The 20,442-nt window shown below is 43.3% G+C and overlaps 1 protein-coding gene across 2 annotated transcripts in view; it reads left to right on the forward strand.

The window, feature by feature from the left end:
- MTMR7 (myotubularin related protein 7) overlaps positions 1–20,442 on the forward strand; it is a 372,736-nt gene that overhangs the window by 29,678 nt on the left and 322,616 nt on the right. For both annotated transcript variants that reach the window (XM_069200518.1, XM_069200527.1), the window contains exon 2: positions 12,284–12,406. In XM_069200518.1, the coding sequence (XP_069056619.1) occupies positions 12,284–12,406 (123 nt within the window). The remainder of the gene's footprint in view (positions 1–12,283; positions 12,407–20,442) is intronic.

Raw genomic sequence — 20,442 nt, forward strand, 5'->3', positions numbered from 1 at the left:
TACTTACAAAAAATAATTAAACATTTAAATTTTTTTTTTAGCTTGCGTAGTGTATTTTATGCTTCTGTTTGTATTCAACATATTTGTCAGAACCCCTTTCAGATGGTCATGGGACATGCAGGAGTTATTGGGCCCTAGCATGGTGGTTGAGGCCTTTTATTCTGGATGTCCTCAGCCTGGCTTAATGTGGGCTTTGAGCAACAGGGCCAAGTAACGCTTCAGCACCTGACTGTCAGTGGCAGCGTGGGTTGAGCAGTCCAAGGCTTATCGGAGGGGAGGTAGATGTAAAGTGAGCACAGTCTCACCTTACAGACTCACAACTCAAAATATACCCAGCAACCCCAATAAATGATTGTCCAGTCAAATTCTTGGTAATATGTAAAGATGAATATGTATCTCCTAACACAAAGTACAGTGCAACACAGCAAATAATATACAGTTTTCTTAAGGCAGGCTTGCTCTCGTTGCCTGGGTCAGCTCCTGTCACTTTTGCTATCCACAGATGCTGGTTATTCCCCATTCTTTTGTGGTGACATCCAAGTTAGGCCCTGCTAGTGCGCCTGGTCCTTAGTAAGTAAACTTACAAGGGGACGCGTATAGGCCGCTGAACCTTTTGGATCGCATGGAGTATCCTAGCCATGTAGTTACCAATGTTATCAATGTTCAATATGACCCATCTGTAACCACTAGGAAAATCATTAATTATTAGATAATTATATAAACATTTCATGAATAACCACAACTCATTATACGTTTTAACAATTTTTATTCCCCTATTAGTTGCAATTCTAGTGCATAAAGTTAACTCAGACTTTATTCAATCAGCTCAGAATTAGTTTATTAGCGACCACCAATAACACAATCTAATCAGAACTTGAGAAAACATATACTTTAATAATTCATCATAAGCCAACAAAGATGAATATGTCAACATCAAAAGCTGAGTTCAGCAATCAGTTAGTCAATCATTTGTCACTGTCAATGTCATTCAAAGAACCCTACCTAACCCAGATTAGCATTTAGCATGTGGGACTTCATGCCAAAACAATTTAGAAACATGAATTTGGAAAACATCTATCTAAGAGAACAACTATTAAACAGCGTAGTTGGTACCTAGAAGAAAAGGTACAAAGTTAATCAGTCACATTGTCAAAGCCTATCCACAGAATGGATCAGCAACAATGTCAGTCTTCATCTTCAGGTTATCAATTGATCTGTAATGCATCAGCCTCTCAGCACAGGAGCTCAATAACAGTATCTCGAATCGCGTCTTCTGGCATCAGCATTTCACCCCACACATCTTCCTCAATTCTCTGAAGTTTTTGCCCTTTGTCATTACTTTTTATTAAGGTTTTCCAGTCCATCCCCCTAATTCCTAATTGGTCAGTCAATCACCAGTTATTACCCTAACCAATAACATTATTTTTACAAATCTATGAATTTATAGATTCAACGTTTTCAGTTCATTGATTGGTTCACTGTATAATGTCCTCATCATCCGGCTCATCCTGTATCTCAAATGTTGCATCTTTTTCTCCAGTCAGTGCTTCTATTGTTCAAGTCCTGGTAAAGTACATTGAGTCCGCCTTACACCAAATTGTAACAATTTTAGTTCCATCATCTCCTGTCCATCGGTACATTGCAGAAAACTCTAGCAAAGCAGATTTTATGAATCAGCAAACAGTTCACGGTCAGTTCAATGCACCAGCAACTTCTACATTGTGCGTTCATTAATTCGGCTCCTGCATGAGGCCTAGAAAGACTAGGCCACAACTTTGTTGTTCAAGGCTAAGCTAACTCTACCATATAATGCAAAACAAAGGTTATACATCTCAATATGGCATATTACTACAGTATTATTAATTTTTTTCATTATTTCACGTATTTGTAATCATTTTAGTACAACTTTTCGTATAAATGGATGCCATTCTGCGTGGGCACATTTTCAAACGTGCACATTATTTTCTCTACTATTAATTTCTCGATCAACTTTTGTTAATCATAACTGTTTTGCTTTTACTAATTACCGAGCTGACAAAAATCTCTGGAATGCACTTCTTAGTTTAAAGAAGACATTTATTATTACTTCACCACTAGGTTCCTGAGAAAGGAGATTAGTAGGTTGGAAGCACAAGTTTAAAAATAGTCACAGAAATGAAAGGAAAATATACCAAAGTGATTCTCAACTACAATGTACACAGCAAATATATGTGACTATACCATGGCATAATTGCAAAGCAAAGAATAAAGTCAAAATTCATCACCGTAGGGCCTGCCACTGCTATTCATCTTTCTCATGCCAGCAAGTTGATGACCCCTGTTCAACTGCGAGAAAGAGTTTTCCACCCTCACGGGACAAGTGTCTGTGTCAGGCATTTGACGTCCAATCCTGACTGAAGTCTCGGAAAATTCCCCTTGCTGCTGCCCAGGGACACCTTTTGTAGGTTTAATAATCATGGGAAAAAGCCTTCTGAAAGGCCCTTGCATCTCAGATGTGAATTATTAACAAATGGTGGCTTGTTTAGGTAAACCTTGACAGGAATGTGTTGAAAGCTGGCCATCGTACCGAGACACGCCTTTCCAGGTCAAACTGTTTTCTGCACTAAAGAAAAACACAAAATACGCTATCTTGTTCGGTAAGAGAACATAAGAAAAACACAAGCTTAGTTTACCATGTGGAAAAACAAAGCTCATCTGCAATGTCTCAACTGCTATGTCTAACGCCACGATAAAGCCAATAGGCAGCTAAACTGAATACAAAATGTAATCTGCAACTGGTGAACATTTAACAACTAAATGCACAGTGGTGAAACACGAAGTCAGTTATCAAACATACTTATTTTCACTACAATAGCATATAAACATTTATTAATAATTTCTAATTAGCATATCTGCTTCAACAGCCATGTAAGTAATTTCAAGTCCTAGGAGTTCCATGAATGCTTTTAACCAAATTCCATACGTACCCGTGCCTGGGTGTCTGTCAGAACAGATCCCCCAGGTCCCCACGGCCCTGTATCAGTCTTACCCATACTTGCTGGGATGGTGGTCTAGAGTTCCTGGGTATGCCTTCCCTTCCTGGTGGTGATCAGGACCCTGGGAACTGTGGCTGCTACAGCAGATGTCCACAGTGTTCCTCCGATCCGCTGGTAAGTCTTCTTTCTTGACCGGGGTGGGTTTTGGGTACTCCCAGATTCACTTATGCGAAACTTGGTTCCAACTCCGGGGGACAAAGAATCACAGTTCCTGGACTTTGGCACACTCCTGATGTATAGGGGTCTTTTCAGACCCACATGGGGACAACCGTTAGTCTTCTTCCCAATCCTTTCCCAACATACAGGGATCACTTAGCACCGTTGAAAAGGCAACAGCCCTCTTCAGGGCCCAGCAGTACCAAGAGCATCAGCCCCCTTCGCGGCAGTACAGCACCAAAGGAGCAATGATTCCTCTCAGTAGGGGCCTCCTCCTGGCATTAGGGGGTCGAACCACACACCAGGGCTAGCGGCCTGATTTGTGTAGAGGTCCAGTCATCTTCATGGCCTCCATCTGGCATACAGAGGTTGCACTCAGACAGAAGACCTGATTGGCACGCTGTCCTTGATGGGCCATAATCTCACATTCCGGTTTTGGGATCCTCATGGTAGGACCGCTACTGGACCTTACTCCCTCCAGGCAATCTCTTCCTCACAGGGCCCATTGGTTTTGGGTCAGGCAGAAGCTGGTGCTCCTGGCAAGTGCTCTTGATTCTCCTGAGTGATGTCCTATCACCTAGCATGGGAAAGTGGCAGTCCTAAGTCCTTGTTAGAGCAGGCAGAACTCGTGCTGAGCTTCTCTACACTGATGTACAGCTTAAGTTTAACTATTTGGGAGTCTCAAGCTCCCCTTTCTTATAATTTATTTCCAGACATGTGTGATTTAATGTCTGTTTTTGAAATTTCTGTTTTGGGAGTGGCCTACTTTGAAACACCCACACGTTTTATTACACTCTTTCTCCAGCGAGCAGTCAATCAAAGAAGTTGAGTCTTCATTCATCATAGCCCCAGTCACAGGTCATGGGAGTGACTAGAGATTCACACCTGAATGTCAGCCTCAGTGATAAATGCTTCAAAAGGTTACCAAAGGGTCCCAGCCCTACTCTTAATGATTCTCTTATCAGCCCCATCTCCTTCAACAGATGTCCCCTTATTGATGTACAGTGAAGAGCCTGTCTCTTCCTTCCTCCATTGTAGGCCCCACAGTTCTCAGGAATACAACAATCCACAAATCTGTCTGGGGCAAACCTCTCCCTCTCCCTTCTCCCAGTGTCTTCTATGTGATGTGTTCGCTGAAAGCATCTCACACACACACACACCTCCCTCCCCCCCAATCCAATGTACTGTACCCTAAGCATTCATACATCCCAGCACGCTCAAGCATGACTGTATGCTATCTCCTACATGTGGTACCAACTCACAGGCCCACTTATAATCCCACATGTACACATAACAACATGCACCTTTACTGGATGCATCAGACCTTTTCACAGGCATGTATGTATCCCAGCGTGCATTCCCCTCCATGTACACAGTAAAAGGAAATCAAAGCAGAGTTTTTAGAGGAAGTGGTAAAGGGAGATATGCGTAATTTTAGGGTTTGGAACAGGTAATGGCAAAGAGAAGTTAGGAGTAAATTAAAAAAGGAAAAAGAGGCTGTAGGAGTTCCCTCCCAATTGTTTTTAAACAAAATTAAATATTTAAACTAAGGATGGGTAGTGGTAAAGGGATGTAGGGGTCATTTTATAGTTTAGGAGTAGATAGTGGTAAAGGTAGGTTAGGACTGATTGGATCTTCCACTTTTTGCAGGCACAAATCACGTGCACAAATGATTAAGAAATAGAATTTGTAAAAAAAAAAATACAAAAAGGGAAAATAGCCAATCATGGGAACTTTGTGAAGAGTTGAATCTGAAATCAGATTATTTAAATGGGATTTTTAGGTTTACACAAATAACCAAGTGGCACTGCACAAACATAAGTACTTGATACCGCCGCTGAACATCAATGTAAGATGTTGGTGGAGAGGGTAGAGGCCCCAGTCCGGCAACAGCCACAATCCTTATCAAGGTGAATCACAAAAGTCACTAAATAAACCTGTCCCTAACCCTTTGGTAACATGGCACAAAAGCAGTCAGGCTTAACTTGAAGGCAATGTGTAAAGTATTTTTGCAGTACACAAATAGTAATAAAGTAAAAACACAACACAAGAGGAATCTTAAACCACTTAAAAAAATTTAATACATGCAATGACCGCAAATTAGCGGAAATCCCATTAGTGGAACTGGAGCTATGAATGTTTTATGTTTTACGTGAAAATAGCGCCAAAAAGCACGAAGTGCAAATTGAGCTCACTTGGTCGCATTTTACTAGGTTGAAGCCAAAAGTTCAGGCTGACCGTGACAGAACACCAGTCGGACATGGCGACTTGTTTCATCCCAGTGGAAAGTTTACCTTCTAGCATAGGGCTCGATCTAGATCTTGGTGGTGTTACTGCCAAACCCCGTTGACAGCGGACCCAAAAAGACCGTCAAGTCAACGGTGTTCCACCTGTCGTATTTAGATGTTACAGCTCTGCAAGCAGATTGACTGAAGAGTCGAGGATCAGCAAAGCAGTCTGTAATATGGTACGCATCCTAGGACTGTCATGAACGGAATGCCCTCTACCCTGCTTAGGCCTAGAATCCTAGACCCTGTTGTTTATATAATAACCCAACAAGTTTAGAGAACAGGCCTGACATAATAGTGTATCTTGCAGATAGGAACTAGCTCCTGGCCTCCTAGACTGGCAATATACAAGTTAGCATATAATGTACTGTACATGACATCCTTGAACAGGGCGCAGGGTGCACGTTGTACAATGGCTGATAAAACTGTAGCATGAACTCTGTCTTCTTAGAAAGAGATAACTGTTTAAAATATAAAAACAACTAGCAAAAAGCAGGCTTTGTTAAAAATATGCAAATGAATAAAATGTATATGTGTATAAGGAACAATTTTGGCCTAATGTTAAAATAAGGATGTCCAACCTAGGCACTAAAGGGGCCCTACAGCATAATCACATGATGTGTTGGACAAATAACATGGAAAGAGTCGTGGCAGTGGGTATCTGTTTAAGGGCCATAAAGTAAGCCATTTTGGAAATGAGATCTACTACTACCAAAATAGTATTATAGCCATTGGAGTTGGGTAAGTCTGTGATAAAGTCCATACCAATAGTATGCTAGGGATGTTAAGGCACAGGCAAGGTTCGTAAGTGACCCGTTGAAAAGAGAAATGATATTCCTTGTTTTGTGAACATATAGAGCAGGTCTGGACATAATCCAGCACATCTTTGAACATTGTTTGCCACCAAAACCATTGTTGAGAGCTAGTTTTGTGAATTCCAGGGTGTCCAGCTAGTGGGGTATCATGACACCAGGGTAATGCTTCTTGTCTCAATTCTTCTGTGGGGACAAATAAGGTGGTTCCATGGTAGGGAAGATAGTTATGTGTATGATTATCCTTTCCAGCCACCCACAAGGCAATGTCTTACTGGCTCATTCTCTGTCTAACGCTGTTTAGGAATGATTTGTGTTTGCAAAGTCCTACAATATGTTCTGGGGCTATGATGTTCTTTCCTATCTGTTTCCTGAGAGTCCTGACTTGTGTAACCCCACCTAGATAGCATTTTGGCCTTGGTCTGTTGCGTGCCTGATCGTTATGTGATGATAAAATTCTATTCACTGAAAAACAATAACCACCTTATTTGTATAGGCGTGAATGCTTTTAATGAACTAAGGAACTTGAGATTCTTATGATCAGTGCATATATAATGATGTGTTGAGCACCTAGTAAATATTTCTACTACTCTTGGGAACATAATTTAATTGTCAATCTCGTTCAGCAGCTGTTTAGTTCTGCTCAGCTGGCAATATTTTTTTTTAAAAAGGCACTGGGTGCATGTGCCCAGTTGTGCTGTTGGGTTGCAACAGAATAACTCAAACTTCTACCTGAAAGGAGTCTGACTCCACAGAGTAAGGCTGTGCATGGGGACTGGATGTCTGAGTATTCGGGCTGTGGTAAATCTTTACATAGATTGAAGGCATCAATGGCTTCGTAGGACCACATAAAGGGTACCTTCTTTGTAAAAACCTAGTAATTGGACATATGATGCTGGCAAAAGTTTGAAAATCCATGAAAATGTGCACCTCCATAACTGTGGTTGGTTCTGGCCAGTCTAATATTGCCTGAACCTTCTTTCTATCCATGGTTATCCCTTCTGGAGACAAGATGCATCCTAGGAATTCAACAGATTGAGTCAGAAATGTACATATTTCCAATTTAGCGTAAAGGCCATGTTTTTGGAGTCTTTGTAGCACTTCCCTGACATGGCTTATGTGTTATTCATTTATTCACAAAACATAACGATGTCTTCAATGTATACGACAACACAAATGTCTAGTAGACTTCGCTGAACTTCATTTATAAAGTGCTGGAATGCTGTGGGCATTACATAACCCAAATGGGATGACTGTGTATTAAAATAATCTGAACTTGGTTGGGAAGGCTGTTTTCCACTTATCCCCCTATTTGACGCAATTAAGATGGTATGCACCATGCAGGGTCAATTTAGTGTACACAGTGGACTTCCCCACCTGGTCAAGGATTAGGGGCAATGGATATCTATTTGTCACGGTCACTTTATTTAATGCTCTACATTTGATGCATGCCCGAAACTCCCAATGTTCTTGGGACGAAGAAGAGTGACGATTATGCATGGGAGGTGGAGTGACAAATGAACCTTTGGGCTAATAGCTCATCTAGCTATTTCTTAAGGTGTTTTGTTACAGATTCAGAAAGAGCATATACACAACTACAAGAGACTGCTGTGCCCAGAATTTAGTTAATGATGTCTCAAAAACCCTGATGTTCAACAGGAAATTGCATAATAGATTCTTGTTTTAAGGATGCACGTGTCAGGGGAGATAGAAGTTCCTATGTTTCTTTATAACAATGGGTTTAACAGTAGTGAGAACCCAAGGTGGCCAGGCGGAGAGCCCAGTTGATGATGGGATTGCGAAGCTGAAGCCACGGGACCCTAATATTGTGCCAAAAGTAGGTATATCCATGAGCTCAAAGGTCAAGGTCTCAGAATGCCCATCCTCACATACTAGAGTTATTGTGTGCAGTGTGATATGTGATCCTCCCATAGGAGAGCTCAGAGCCATTCATAGCTCTAACCTGTTGGGTTTCACTATTATTTACATGTGGAATATGTAAAGAACTGGCCAAGGCTAAGTCTAAGAAGTTTCCAGTAGCCACAGCGTCTAGGAGTATAGGTAAGACCTTCCACTGTTTGGACAAAAGTACAATGGTGACTAGTATTATAAAATGTTGTGGAACCTTATTTAAGGTGTTAGTCAAGTAATGTGAGGTCTCTTCTAGGACCGCAGCTGACTGGTTGACCCCTGCGTCAGCTGGATTCCCTACAAGCTTTTGAATTTTGGTTTGACAGTACACGCTCGAGCAAAGCACCCCATCTTACCACAATACAAACACAAATTTAACTTTTTTCTATGTTCCTTTTCCTCTGGGGTTAGAGGGTCACACAACCCTCCTATCTGCATAAGCTCTGTGTTATCCTGATGCTTGGACTCTTTTGCTCAGTTCATACAACTAATAATTTGGGCTCCCCCGGGGCTGTGTTCTCTCTTTCATTCGATTAACCTAGGATCCAACTAGACAAATAAGGCAATGAACTCATAGCAATCCGACGTGGGATCCACTATGTGTGCCAAGGAATCTTTTAAGTCCTCTCTTAGCCCACTATAAAAGAGGGAGGTTTCTGTAACGAGCTTACAAAAGGTTGTAATGTAAGTCAGTAGATCCTTGTTGCCCTGACTTAAGTTTAATAACTCTTTATCACTAGCTTGAACAAAGGTGTGTTTGGCAAAGAGACTGCATTTCGTCTCTTTGAACTTTACAAAACCATGTAACACCAGGTCATTCATTTCAATGAGTGGAATAGCCCAGTTAGCAGCTGTACCCCTGAGCTAGGATATGATTTTAGCTGTGTCTGAAGGAAAGGCTCCTGGTCTCACAAGAAATTGCAATTGGCACTGCTCCAGAATGCATCAAACGTATTACTATCCCCAAAAAACCTTTCTGGCAAAGGCAGGGGCACAGGAACTGGAGTGGTTACAGTGACATGAACTGGATTAATAGTTCTGATGGAGGACGTACCTGTTTGATTCCCTAAATTGCCAAAATGTGTGGGTTGAATAACGTGACGTGTACCTTTGGGAGTCCCCCCCAGCATCTGATAACCAGGGCCAATGGAGGGGTGATATAGCACTAGTTCATCTTTGAGTGGCAGATTTTCCTGCCATAAGGGATGAACTTCTTTTTGCACATCAGATAGTGCCCTTGCAAATTCCAACACACTTGAAGTGTTCTCTGACAGTGTTTAAGCTGGGTGTTTAATGTGTAATTGGTCGTCCATATAATCTGAGCAGAGGAAGAAGTGTGAGGCTTGGCCTTCTGTCATGCAGTCATCTGGTTCCGATCACGGAAGCAATGCTGGACCTCTTATTCCCACCTTTCCCCACCCCCCCCAGAGGGCAGCCTAGGCTCAAGGAACCCTAAGCCCTAAAATCATACACTGCAGTCGAGTGGAAGGGGGGTTGGGACAAAATAGGAGAAGATAGACTTGTGGCATGGGTCCTGCTTTGCTGCCTTGCAACACTGAGTATGAGGTTCTGCACTCCCTGGACCTTTTGTGTTGGTGTGGATGTAGCACACTGGAAGTAAGAAGAATAGTTTACCAACAGTTACCAGCATACAAACATTACGTAGTTATTCATAATAGTGTGTACACTTACAGGCTTCACCACAAGTGCTGCTTGAGAGCAGGTACAAATCAAGATTTAAGGCTGGAGTTTCTGGCACTCCTAAGAATATGTTTCATTCAGTTCTGTGTAAAGCTTGTATACATATATAATGTGCTCTAATAAGTCCTCTCTCATTCTTATTACAAAGATTTGTCAAGAATTACTGGTGGGACGATTTCAGTTCTGATATAATTCTGGAGCTCCCACTCTGTAGAGGAGTTCAGCGCTCTAGAGAGATTGAAACAAAGGTAGTGTCCAATTTCCAAACAGCAAGCTTTCTCCATTCAGAACTCAGTCTTATAGATAGTCTTAGTCTAATACAAGGATTAGTGTGCACTGACCTGTGACCAAGTACTTAGCCTTGGCTCTCCTACTTAAAACTGGAATCCGGAGGAAGTCTTTGTAGCTGTTGCTCAGGGAGCCGAAGAGGAATCGCCACACTGGAAGCACAGACCATAGAACCATTGCGGGGGTCAGGATCACAGGAGCTGCAGAGAGGCTTGGGCTGAGGAAGAGTAGAGTGCTGGATGGATCCGGTCAACTCAAGAAGTGAGGTCAGGGGTGACGCTGGCTCAGGACAGGAATGTGGCCAAGCAGCAACAAATGTTTCGGGTGTGATTTAAATAATGTGGGTGTGGTTGACTCCTGAAAGGCACGTGGCTCACATGGGATACAGGAAGGTTCCCACGGGCCCTGGAGAGAACAGCTGTCAGCTGAATGGTTTTGACCTTTAATGCAAGTAGGTGCAATCAATTAACATTAGTAGGTGGAGTCAATAGATCATTGCAGTTGGCACCAATAACCCGGAAACACGTCTATTCCTCGCAAGTGTGCAAATCGAAAACTTAATTGAACAACTGTACCAGAATGTTCTAATGGGTTCATGTGCTCTGGGAAGGGGCCTGCCAAGGGGTTACATGTAGTGGGACTGACAAGACCATGTCCACTCAGCTGAATTCCAGGTTCCGCGGGAGCGAAGAGAATAAAACCCTTACCCCTAAACACTATTCTCTAGTATCTGAAATGAACAGGGTGCGAGCGAATAGCCCCCGGGGGGAAAGGGATAGAGAACATGGATTTGGGCAGGGAAGAGAAACAAAACACTGGTTCACTAAGGAGCGTCACTGTTGTTCTAAGAAACGTGGCTCAGGGCTTGGTGCAGGAATTCTAAGACCAAAAACAAATCAATAACTAAAGACTTACAAATATCACAGAGTCGTTCAGCAAAAAAACAATAATTATTATCATTCGATTGCGCAATCACCTATTCTTTCAGCAAAGTCACAATAATTGTTAGCGCTCGATTGCTCAACTATTAAGCACGCTTTTGTAACTCACAACAAAATCGTTAGAAAATCAAACTTATGAATTTGTCTTTTGTTATTCCTTGCTCCAAAACAATCAGAATAAACGTTTAAGTTTGCAAAGATATCGTGCGATGCTTTCAGGAGTCCACAACATTTAACTTCAATGCTGCTTTTAAAAATACTTCTCAAGCTGTCTTTGGAAAATAGTCTTGTATCACGGGTTTCTCAGCATCGACAAATGTCTTTCATAATGCACCAAAAAGTCACTAACCTCAAGAAGGCTGAAAACAGGGAGATGAGAGGGGAATTACTCATGAACCAACTACTCCTGGAATGTTTCGATTATTTGAGGAAGATGGAATACTGCTCGCAAACTCTCCAGCCGCTGTGAAAGTAATCTGCTCCGAGGAAGCCTCGCACTGAAAAGACGACTCTTGAAAGAATCATGGAACTCCAGCTGAACTGGGAACACCTGCGAGTGAAGGAAGACTCAAAGCCAAGCACAGGAAACACCTTGGCAGTTCTATTTATAGACTGGTGATGAGTCATCAGACACATACTGGTGATGAGTCATCAAACACTTCTGATGATTCATATGAAGGAATTCGATTTCTCTATAAGCCACTTGGCACACAGTTCACAAATGGAAAAAAACACTTGCTTTTATCAGTATAAACAAACATGCAATATAGTGTTCTTCACAAGTTACAGGGAAGTGCTCTGCTGTAAACACATTCATTGTTCTTCGTACATGCTGATTTATTTTGTGAGGGTGCAGCAAGAAGTGTGTGAATGTGAGTCCTAACAGGGACGATTGGGCCTGAGAGTTGTTTATCCTGGTGTTGCAGGAGGCCGTGAAGTACTTCAGGGGACATACCACATGAGCCAAGTGTGTCAGACCCACTGTACAGAGGGCGCAGGAGGGGGTTGTGACAGTATTATGTTGGACAATATTGACACCTGTTAGTGTTTTGAAATTGCAAAAACTGCCGTAGCAAGTAAGTGTTCATTCAAACATTTATTAGGGATCCTTTTATACAATTTTTTTTATTCCTCTTATTTTTCATTCTCAGGTTGAACATGTCCGGCTCATTGACAGAATTTCCTCTAGAAAAGCAGCACTAGGAACGTTGTATCTGACGGCCACTCATCTCATCTTTGTGGAAAATGTATCTGAAACTCGTAAAGAAACGTGGGTAAGTGTCCATTTAAAAAAACTATAAATGCAGTTAAGAGACACTACCAGCTCTGTCTTTCACACTCATTTGTGTGTCCTTGAGATCTGTGACTATATTTGTAGTGTGTAATACCAATTTCTAACATACTGAAGTGAAAAAGTGTGAGTGATACATCTGAATACTCAACCTTTCTGTTCTTTTTAGCTTTTGTTTGGTCATGGTGCTGTGTAGAATATCTCAGCTAGGAAAGTCTTCAGGCTTCCATTTTACAAACTTTGCCCAAGAGGTGCTAATGATATTATGTCAGTAGACCCTATTTTGATCTCTGTTGGTGTGTGACTGTGTGCTCTCAAAGTTTACCTTAAATATTTCAATGTGCCTGGATGGTTGTAAATTATTCTAGGTCACTATGCAAGGTTCAAATTGATTCTGTTTGTACTTGGGAGCCTCCTATTTAGCACATCAGTGCCATCTTTCATTGTGTTTGCAGTAGGACTAAGTGGAAGATGAGGCTGTCACCCTCTCAGGTCATCTTCTGCAGTTAATCTCATTATGTGATTATGAAGGCTCTGTTGCTCTTCCCTCTACCAAATGTGGACTCTTCTTCAAACGGGCAAATTGATAAAAAAATGTATTGTTATCTTCCAGGTCTATTATTTCCCAAGTAACAGTAGGGAAATAAAGTGGGTGTGAAATCTGGTTGGGAAAGATAAGAGGGAACGTATTTGTGTAAGGAAATGCCTCCTCTTGCATGTTTACCCCTTCATTTTTTGACTGACGTTGCTGGTTTTCTGACTTAGAGTGCATTGAGGCCTGCTAACCAGACCTCAGTGTCACTATTCTAAACCATTACAAAGTGTATGTTGAATTGGGTCCTTCTGATAGCGGAAACTGACTTTTTTTTTTTTTTCATAATCTTGATTGAAATCACAAAGGATGTAAATAGCATTAGCATTAAATCGTACTTTTTGACTGAAATTGGTAAACATACAGTATGACAAAATTGTGAAAACAGTCCCCAACTATCCCTCCTCCACTGCAAGCACTTGTGCAGTGTGTCTCATAAATAACATATAGCGGGAATAATCTGGAATGAATACAATGGCCTTACATGCAGTGATAGAAGGTGGAAAGGCCCAGTTCCCAAGGCAGAGACTGACTTACTTACACATCCCTAGCATTTGGTACCCAATGTACCCAGGCCATGTAAGACAGAGTGTCACACACAGGGTGGCACAATCAGTGCAGCAGCCCTGTGTGAACAAAGTACAAAATGACTCCAGTCACAAAGTGGAAGGAATCCTGGTAGCCCATTGGCTAGTGACAGCAGCAAACCACTGTGCATGTATATGGCACCCTGAACCTCTGATCATGCCAGAACTCAAGAAAGGACTGAGTGCCTTGCTGACCCCTGGACCCTGTTACCCAGACTAGGTAAGGCAGAGTGTCCACTCAGGGCTGCAGCACTGATTGTACAACCCTGAAAGTACAAAGTCGCTCCCAGCCCGCCATTGCAGACTGGAAGGACAGTGTTGAAACCGCTCGTTTGACCTTGCCATTTAAACCAATGGCAAAGCCCCCACTGTCATGAGGGTATTTTAGTAGCTTTTACGGACACAGTATTTCATCCATAGGCCTGCAGCTTGTGCCCTTTAGTCTAGTAACAATTCATTTTATTTTCTGAGCAGAAGCTCTCTTCTGTGGTGATGTTTTATCTTCCTTTATCTCATAGGCTTGTAGCACAGAAACTGTTTTCATTCCTTTTACTCTGACATTCTCGTTCTGCGCTTTCCTCAAGGCTGTCTCCAATATGTTGTCAGTACAAAGTGGAACTGCAATCTTTGTCACTTTGAGTAACATACTTGTTCTTGTGTTGGGGCAGGTTTCTCAGAACACCAGCTGTTTTAATATAAAACATCCCTCTTCCCCTGTACTTTAGAGGGGGAGTTCCAGCCAGAAATATTCCACTGCATGCCGTTGCTTCACTGCAGCTGTCTGATGAGACTTGGCGTCTTTCCATTTACATGAGAGAGGACTCAGTAGACCAACAGCCCTCTTCACTACTATCATATTCAGGTATGGGGGATGATGTCTTCCTAGGTAACCTGAAGGGCGGATTAAGGCTAACACTGCCGTGCTCTAGTAGTACCTTAGTGGCGTAGGTAGGTATCCTGACACTCAGCACTCTGACATTATGGTGGACTCTTCTTGTGTTTCACTTTCCTTGTCACCACATTGCTATTATTCTTTTTTGTCATCCTAATCATTGCAGTTTATGCAATTTTATCTGGAACGCAGTTGATTAGATTAAAATATATTGAACTGATTTCTGATTCTGTTTGTATTTGCATGTGTGAGACAAGTAACTGAAAGAAAAAGATGAGATCTGTTGCACCACGATTTCCCTAAGAACTCAGAATATCATGCGCACGGCAGCCACAAATTACCATCACTTTCAGGTGCTGGGAAGGTAGTGCTAGCTGGCCGGAAGAGTTAGGCCGACAGTTGTCACATGTGGAATTGGACTCCTTTCCCCGCAGCCTGGCGGTGCTGCCAACCAAATCAAGCAGTCTCATTTAGTATGACCAGTGCCCAAATCAGTTTCCCCATGGGCATGTTGCCCACAGGTAGGCACACCTCTAAGGTGGGTTATCCAGCTCCTAACATCTGAGGAAGGGTTCATACATCTTGAGAGGTGGCCGAATAGAGCGCCATGGGATTGCTAGATGCCACACATAGATGGAAAGTTGTCACATGGTGGGAGGGATCCTGGTAGCCCATTGGCTGATGACCGCATCATCCCCCTAGGGCACTTTTTGGGCATAAATATGACACCCCTGGCACCTTGAACCTAAGATCACACCAGAACTGGAGAAAGGACCGTGGAAGGAATGACCTGCTAACCCCTGGACTTGCTGCTGCCGCACCTTAAGCTAATGAAGAGGACTGTGCCTGTGGCTTCTTGTTTTGAAAAAAGTTGCTCCCAAGCCCTAGACCAAAAAAGTGACACCAAGGGTCAGGCGGCTCCCTGGACCATCAGAGCAGATTAGCCCAACTCAGCAAATGAGTAGCCACTTCTGAATAATCACCAATGACTTCTGCTGTGTGCCCCAGGAGACCAATCCTCGAAGGCCAAAAGTTGAACCCGAGTCTGCCAGACTCCTATGTTTCATCTGAGTCCAAATTTGTCTTCCAAGAGGGACACCAGCCTCCACCAAAGGATATCGTTGGGACCACTGTGGACAGAGACAGGTAGCCCAGCAACAGCTGGCCTTTTACTGGCTTAAAAAGGACTTCCAAGGACCCCGACCTCTGTGTCCAAAGTTTCCCCACCTGACCCTTGGACTGAAGAGTAATCAGAAGGACACCCTCATCAACTGCACAGCACCCAGAGATTCCTTAAGCATCTTCCTGCATCAGCAGCATCAGGACCACTCCTTTAAATTCTATGGCGGTCATGCCATAAAGGTTAGAACTGAAGTGGAGAAGCTTTGGTGGACAGATAACTGCACAAGTACTCCTTATTGGTCCCCCAGACTTTCTCCGTGTTGGATGTGTTCGCCCAAGTCCAACTAGAGTAGTTGAACACAAATCTTACTAACTTTTGTAACATTTACAAACTTGACGGTTACCAATGCTGGTTTGCGGTTAAATTGATATTTAACTTTTATTTAAACATCTGTACCTTTGGAACTCTCCAGATTTTGCCTACTCTGGACTCTTTAAAAAAAATAAAAATTAAATTAAATTATCATCTTTTTTTTTTTAAGTTGGTTTCTTTTGTTTTGTGTGTCTTTATTTCGTTGTTCGGTGCTGTTAAATACTTTACACTAGTTCTTTTGTGTAAGCCTTGATACTTGAAGCATAGCTACCCAAAGTTGAGCTTAAGGTTTTACAAATGATCCTGACTGGACCAAAGATAGTTTTTGGGACTGTATTACACAGTAAGTTTGCACATCCATACCATATAATACACCCAAATCCTCACAGTTTGAAAGAACAGTAAGGGGAAATTTAGCTAATCATTTTTGCTCTGAGTTGTGCAGCTGTATCATTCGAACAGTTTTAACATTGTCCTCTACCACACCTCCTTACTTGAATTTTTCCACTTTCAGCAGTTATTGTCACCATCACTATAAGAAATATTTACATTCCACTTTTATATCAATTCAGGGAATTTAAAAGTCATTATCATTTACTCAGCTTTCTGACATCTTCTTCTGCAGTTTTTTGAATATGGATTACACTCTTTGCTGCGTCCCCTTTATATGTGTTTTCATTATATTGTTACTTCAACATCTCAGCATTTTCATCCCCTTGAAAATCAACTAGAGCGTGAACTTTAGGCCCAATCTATAGGTCAAATAAATGTATACTTATTTCAACTGTCATGATCTGGGGAAACAAATGCTGTTAAAAATAACATAACAGATTATTCTGAATCACTAACCTAATAAACCACTAATACCCCAATAACAATAAATCATATATATTTGCCCTCTTGTTCTTACAGGGGCTATCTTAGCTCATAATCAATCAACCCCTACTCCTGCATTATATATGATTGCTGTTCCCTCCTCTAAAAGGCTCACTCTTTTTAAGCCTGGCATTAACCAGACCTTTTGATTTTACTAAAATTGTACATATAAAATACACTCAGGGGGTTTCAGTCAGCCTGCTTCATCCATTGGTTTGTTCTTGTTTCATTCCCAATTATCTTCCTGCCACCACAGCATACAACGTGGAATCGTGGGCCATCCCACTTTAGGAATTAGCTAACGTCACTTTGATTTACAACATCTTAATCCTTCTCAAGGTGGACATTCTCACACAAGGTAGTTTCTTTCAGTGCCAGGGACTACTTTGCCAGGTATGCTTTTGAGAAATATGTTTGATTGCAGCCTTTTTTTTTTTTTGTATAAATTGTTGGTGGCCCAGCAGCTCCCCAGCAATTTCTTTTTTTTTTTTTTTACAAAAACTGACACAACAAAATGAGCAGTGATAAAGTCAAAAGCCAGACAACCAGTTAGCTGAACACCACTGAAAAGGATACAGAAAAGTGCCCCAGCCATGGTTAATTGCCAAGCAATGGGGAAATGATGCAACTAGGCTCTGGCTTTGTTTTTTAAACATCTTTATTATTTTTCATTATACAATTGCGTACATGTTTTGACCTGTAACCACAGCAACATATGAATAATTACTATCTAGCTCTTGAGGTAGCCTTCATATTATCATGTACTTAGAAAAGGCAGAAATGAAGATCATTTAGAAGTGGAGGGCACCATCAATAAAACAACAAGAACAGTAACACAGAAAAAGAAATCCTTCCTCACCGGGCAAGGCATTTTGACTTGTGTAATATGCTGTTATGGATCAAATCTGTTTATTGGTATATCGTGATATTGAACAAGATACATAGCCATGCACCTACAACCGTAATGGCCGGCAACAAGAAAGCAATAAAGGTCCATCATTTCAGTTCTATAGAAAGCATTGTACGAGTAGTAGCTGTAGTGCAATATCGATTGACTCATTTCAAACTGCCAATACAACAACCATTTCCATGCTGGCGATAAAGCAGGCATCAGATGGAGAAAGAAAACAAATTATGAGCATAACCAAAATCAAGACAACAATAACGTGGATGCAACATGTAAACAGTAGAGCTCCCCCGTTTGTCTTTCGCGCTGCCCCTCACCTCCACCCTCCCAGTCCAATGCCCTATTATCAGCCAAGCCCCAGATCCTCATCCCACCCACGGCCCGCCGACCGTCCGTCCAGACGTGAGGCGTCCTGCAGCAGCCGCAAACTCTTTAAATATGCGGGGCAAGTAAGTTTGTTGAATTTAGCAGGTTGGATCTGTATAAACGGTCTCCAGAGATCAGGCACCTCAACCGCCCTCTGTGTAGCTGCCAATGTTAGTTTCTCCATTGCTAGGATAAACCAGAATTTGTGGAGCCATGCATTGGAGTCAGGGCTCTATCCGTTCCCCATAATGCTAGAATGGACTGGTGTGCCGCATTGAGTGCAAGGGCAATCCTGAAAGGTGAGAGGGTTTGGGAGGCCCAGTATAGTAAATGTTGGGAGTCTGGGGATCTCAGTGTGAAATACTCTATCTATGTCGTCGACTATGCTCTTCCAATATCTTTGCTGTTTAGGACAGTGCCACAGCAAGTGAATGAGCATGCCCGTGTTTCCGCACCCCCTCCAACATAGCCCAGATTTAGTGGGATCCCATGCATGTATCCTCGCCGGGGTATAATTTCAGTGTGTAGCTATCTTGTAAGCCGTTTCAGCCCTGATGAGTTATGGGCTGTGTGGTGTGCTCTGAAATATATACCGTCCCACTCCTCCTCCGTCAGTTCCCTCCCACCTCATTCTCCCATCTTTTCTGCCCTTTAGATTTGGGTGAACGTGGGACTTCACAGAGAAGCTTATAGATTTGTGATATCATCCGCTTATCGTCTTTCTTCGCTAAGAGCCATTTCTCAAAAGGGTTGAGTGTTCTAGCCACCAAGGGCTTAATCGCTGGTTGAAGCACCCAGTGTCTGACCTGACAATATGTCAGTCTATCTGCCTCCGTTAGTCCGTATGCATCTCTCATTTGTTCAAAGGGGACAATGCCATCCCTGTCGAAAAGACAGCCGGCCCTCCTACACCCCATCATACCAGAGTTGGAAGCCCTCAGCTTGTAGGCCAGGTGTAAAGTCTGGATTTGCACAGATCGATGTCATGGGGGAGGGAAAGGTCGTCAGGCCATACTTCGTCGCCACAGCGTCCCAGACCCGGAAAGTCGTGCCCGTGATCGGCGATCAATCAATCAATCAACCAATCACAATATTTATAGAGCGCGCTACGTACCCGTTAGGGTTTCAAGGCGCCTCGGGTGCTGCTATTGGTCGAAGAGCCAGGTCTTGAGGAGTCTCCTGAAGGTGAGAAGGTTCTGGGTCTGCCGCAGGGGGGTCGGGAAGGTGATCCAAGTCTTGGCGGCGAGGTAGGAGAAGGATCTGCTGCCGGAGGTCTTGCGTTGGAAGCGGGGAACGATGGCGAGGGAGAGGTTGGCGGAGCGGAGTTGGTGGGAGGGGATGTAGAAGTTGAGTCTGTTGTTCAGGTAGGCGGGTCCGGCATTGTAGAGTGCCTTGTGAGCGTGGGTGAGGAGCTTGAAGGTGATCCTCTTGTCCACGGGGAGCCAGTGGAGGTCTTTCAGGTGGTGGGAGATGTGGCATCGGCGGGGTACGTTGAGGACCAGTCGGGCGGAGGCGTTTTGGATGTGTTGGAGGCGTCGGATGTCTTTTGCTGGGATGCCTGTGTAGAGTGCGTTGCCGTAGTCTAGTCTACTGCTGACTAGAGCCTGGGTCATCGTTTTTCTGGTTTCCGTTGGGATCCATTTGTAGATTCTACGGAGCATGCAGAGGGTTTTGTAGCAGGAGGAGGAAACTGCGTTGACCTCCTTTGACATGGTGAGGGCGGAGTCGAGGACGAAACCCAGGTTGCGTGCGTGGTTGGCTGGCGTTGGAGGGGGTCCCAGCGCGGTGGGCCACCAGGAGTCGTCCCAGGCCGAGGGGGTGCGTCCGAGGATGAGGACCTCCGTCTTGTCGGAGTTCAACTTCAGGTGGCTATTTCTCATCCACTCGGCGATGGACTTCATTCCCTCATGGAGGTTGGCTTTGGCGGTGTGTGGGTCTTTGGTGAGGGAGAGGATGAGCTGGGTGTCGTCAGCGTAGGAGAGAATGTTGAGGTTGTGCTGACGGGCCAGTTGTGCGAGGGGGGCCATGTAGATGTTGAACAGCGTCGGGCTTAGAGAGGAGCCTTGGGGTACGCCGCAGATATGTTGGTGGCTTCGGAGCGGAAGGGTGGGAGTCGGACTCTCTGGGTTCTGCCGGAGAGAAAAGAGGAGATCCAGTTGAGGGCTTTTTCTTGTATTCCGGCTTCGTGGAGGCATGTTAGTAGGGTGCGTTGGCAAACCGTGTCGAAGGCTGCGGAATGGTCCAGGAGGATGTCTGTGTCTCAGCCAGGGCTCTTTCCAGATATGGGACCTGGCAACTGCCTGG

The sequence above is a fragment of the Pleurodeles waltl genome, chromosome 1_2 (genome assembly GCF_031143425.1).
Source record: "Pleurodeles waltl isolate 20211129_DDA chromosome 1_2, aPleWal1.hap1.20221129, whole genome shotgun sequence".
Taxonomy (NCBI): Eukaryota; Metazoa; Chordata; class Amphibia; order Caudata; family Salamandridae; genus Pleurodeles; species Pleurodeles waltl.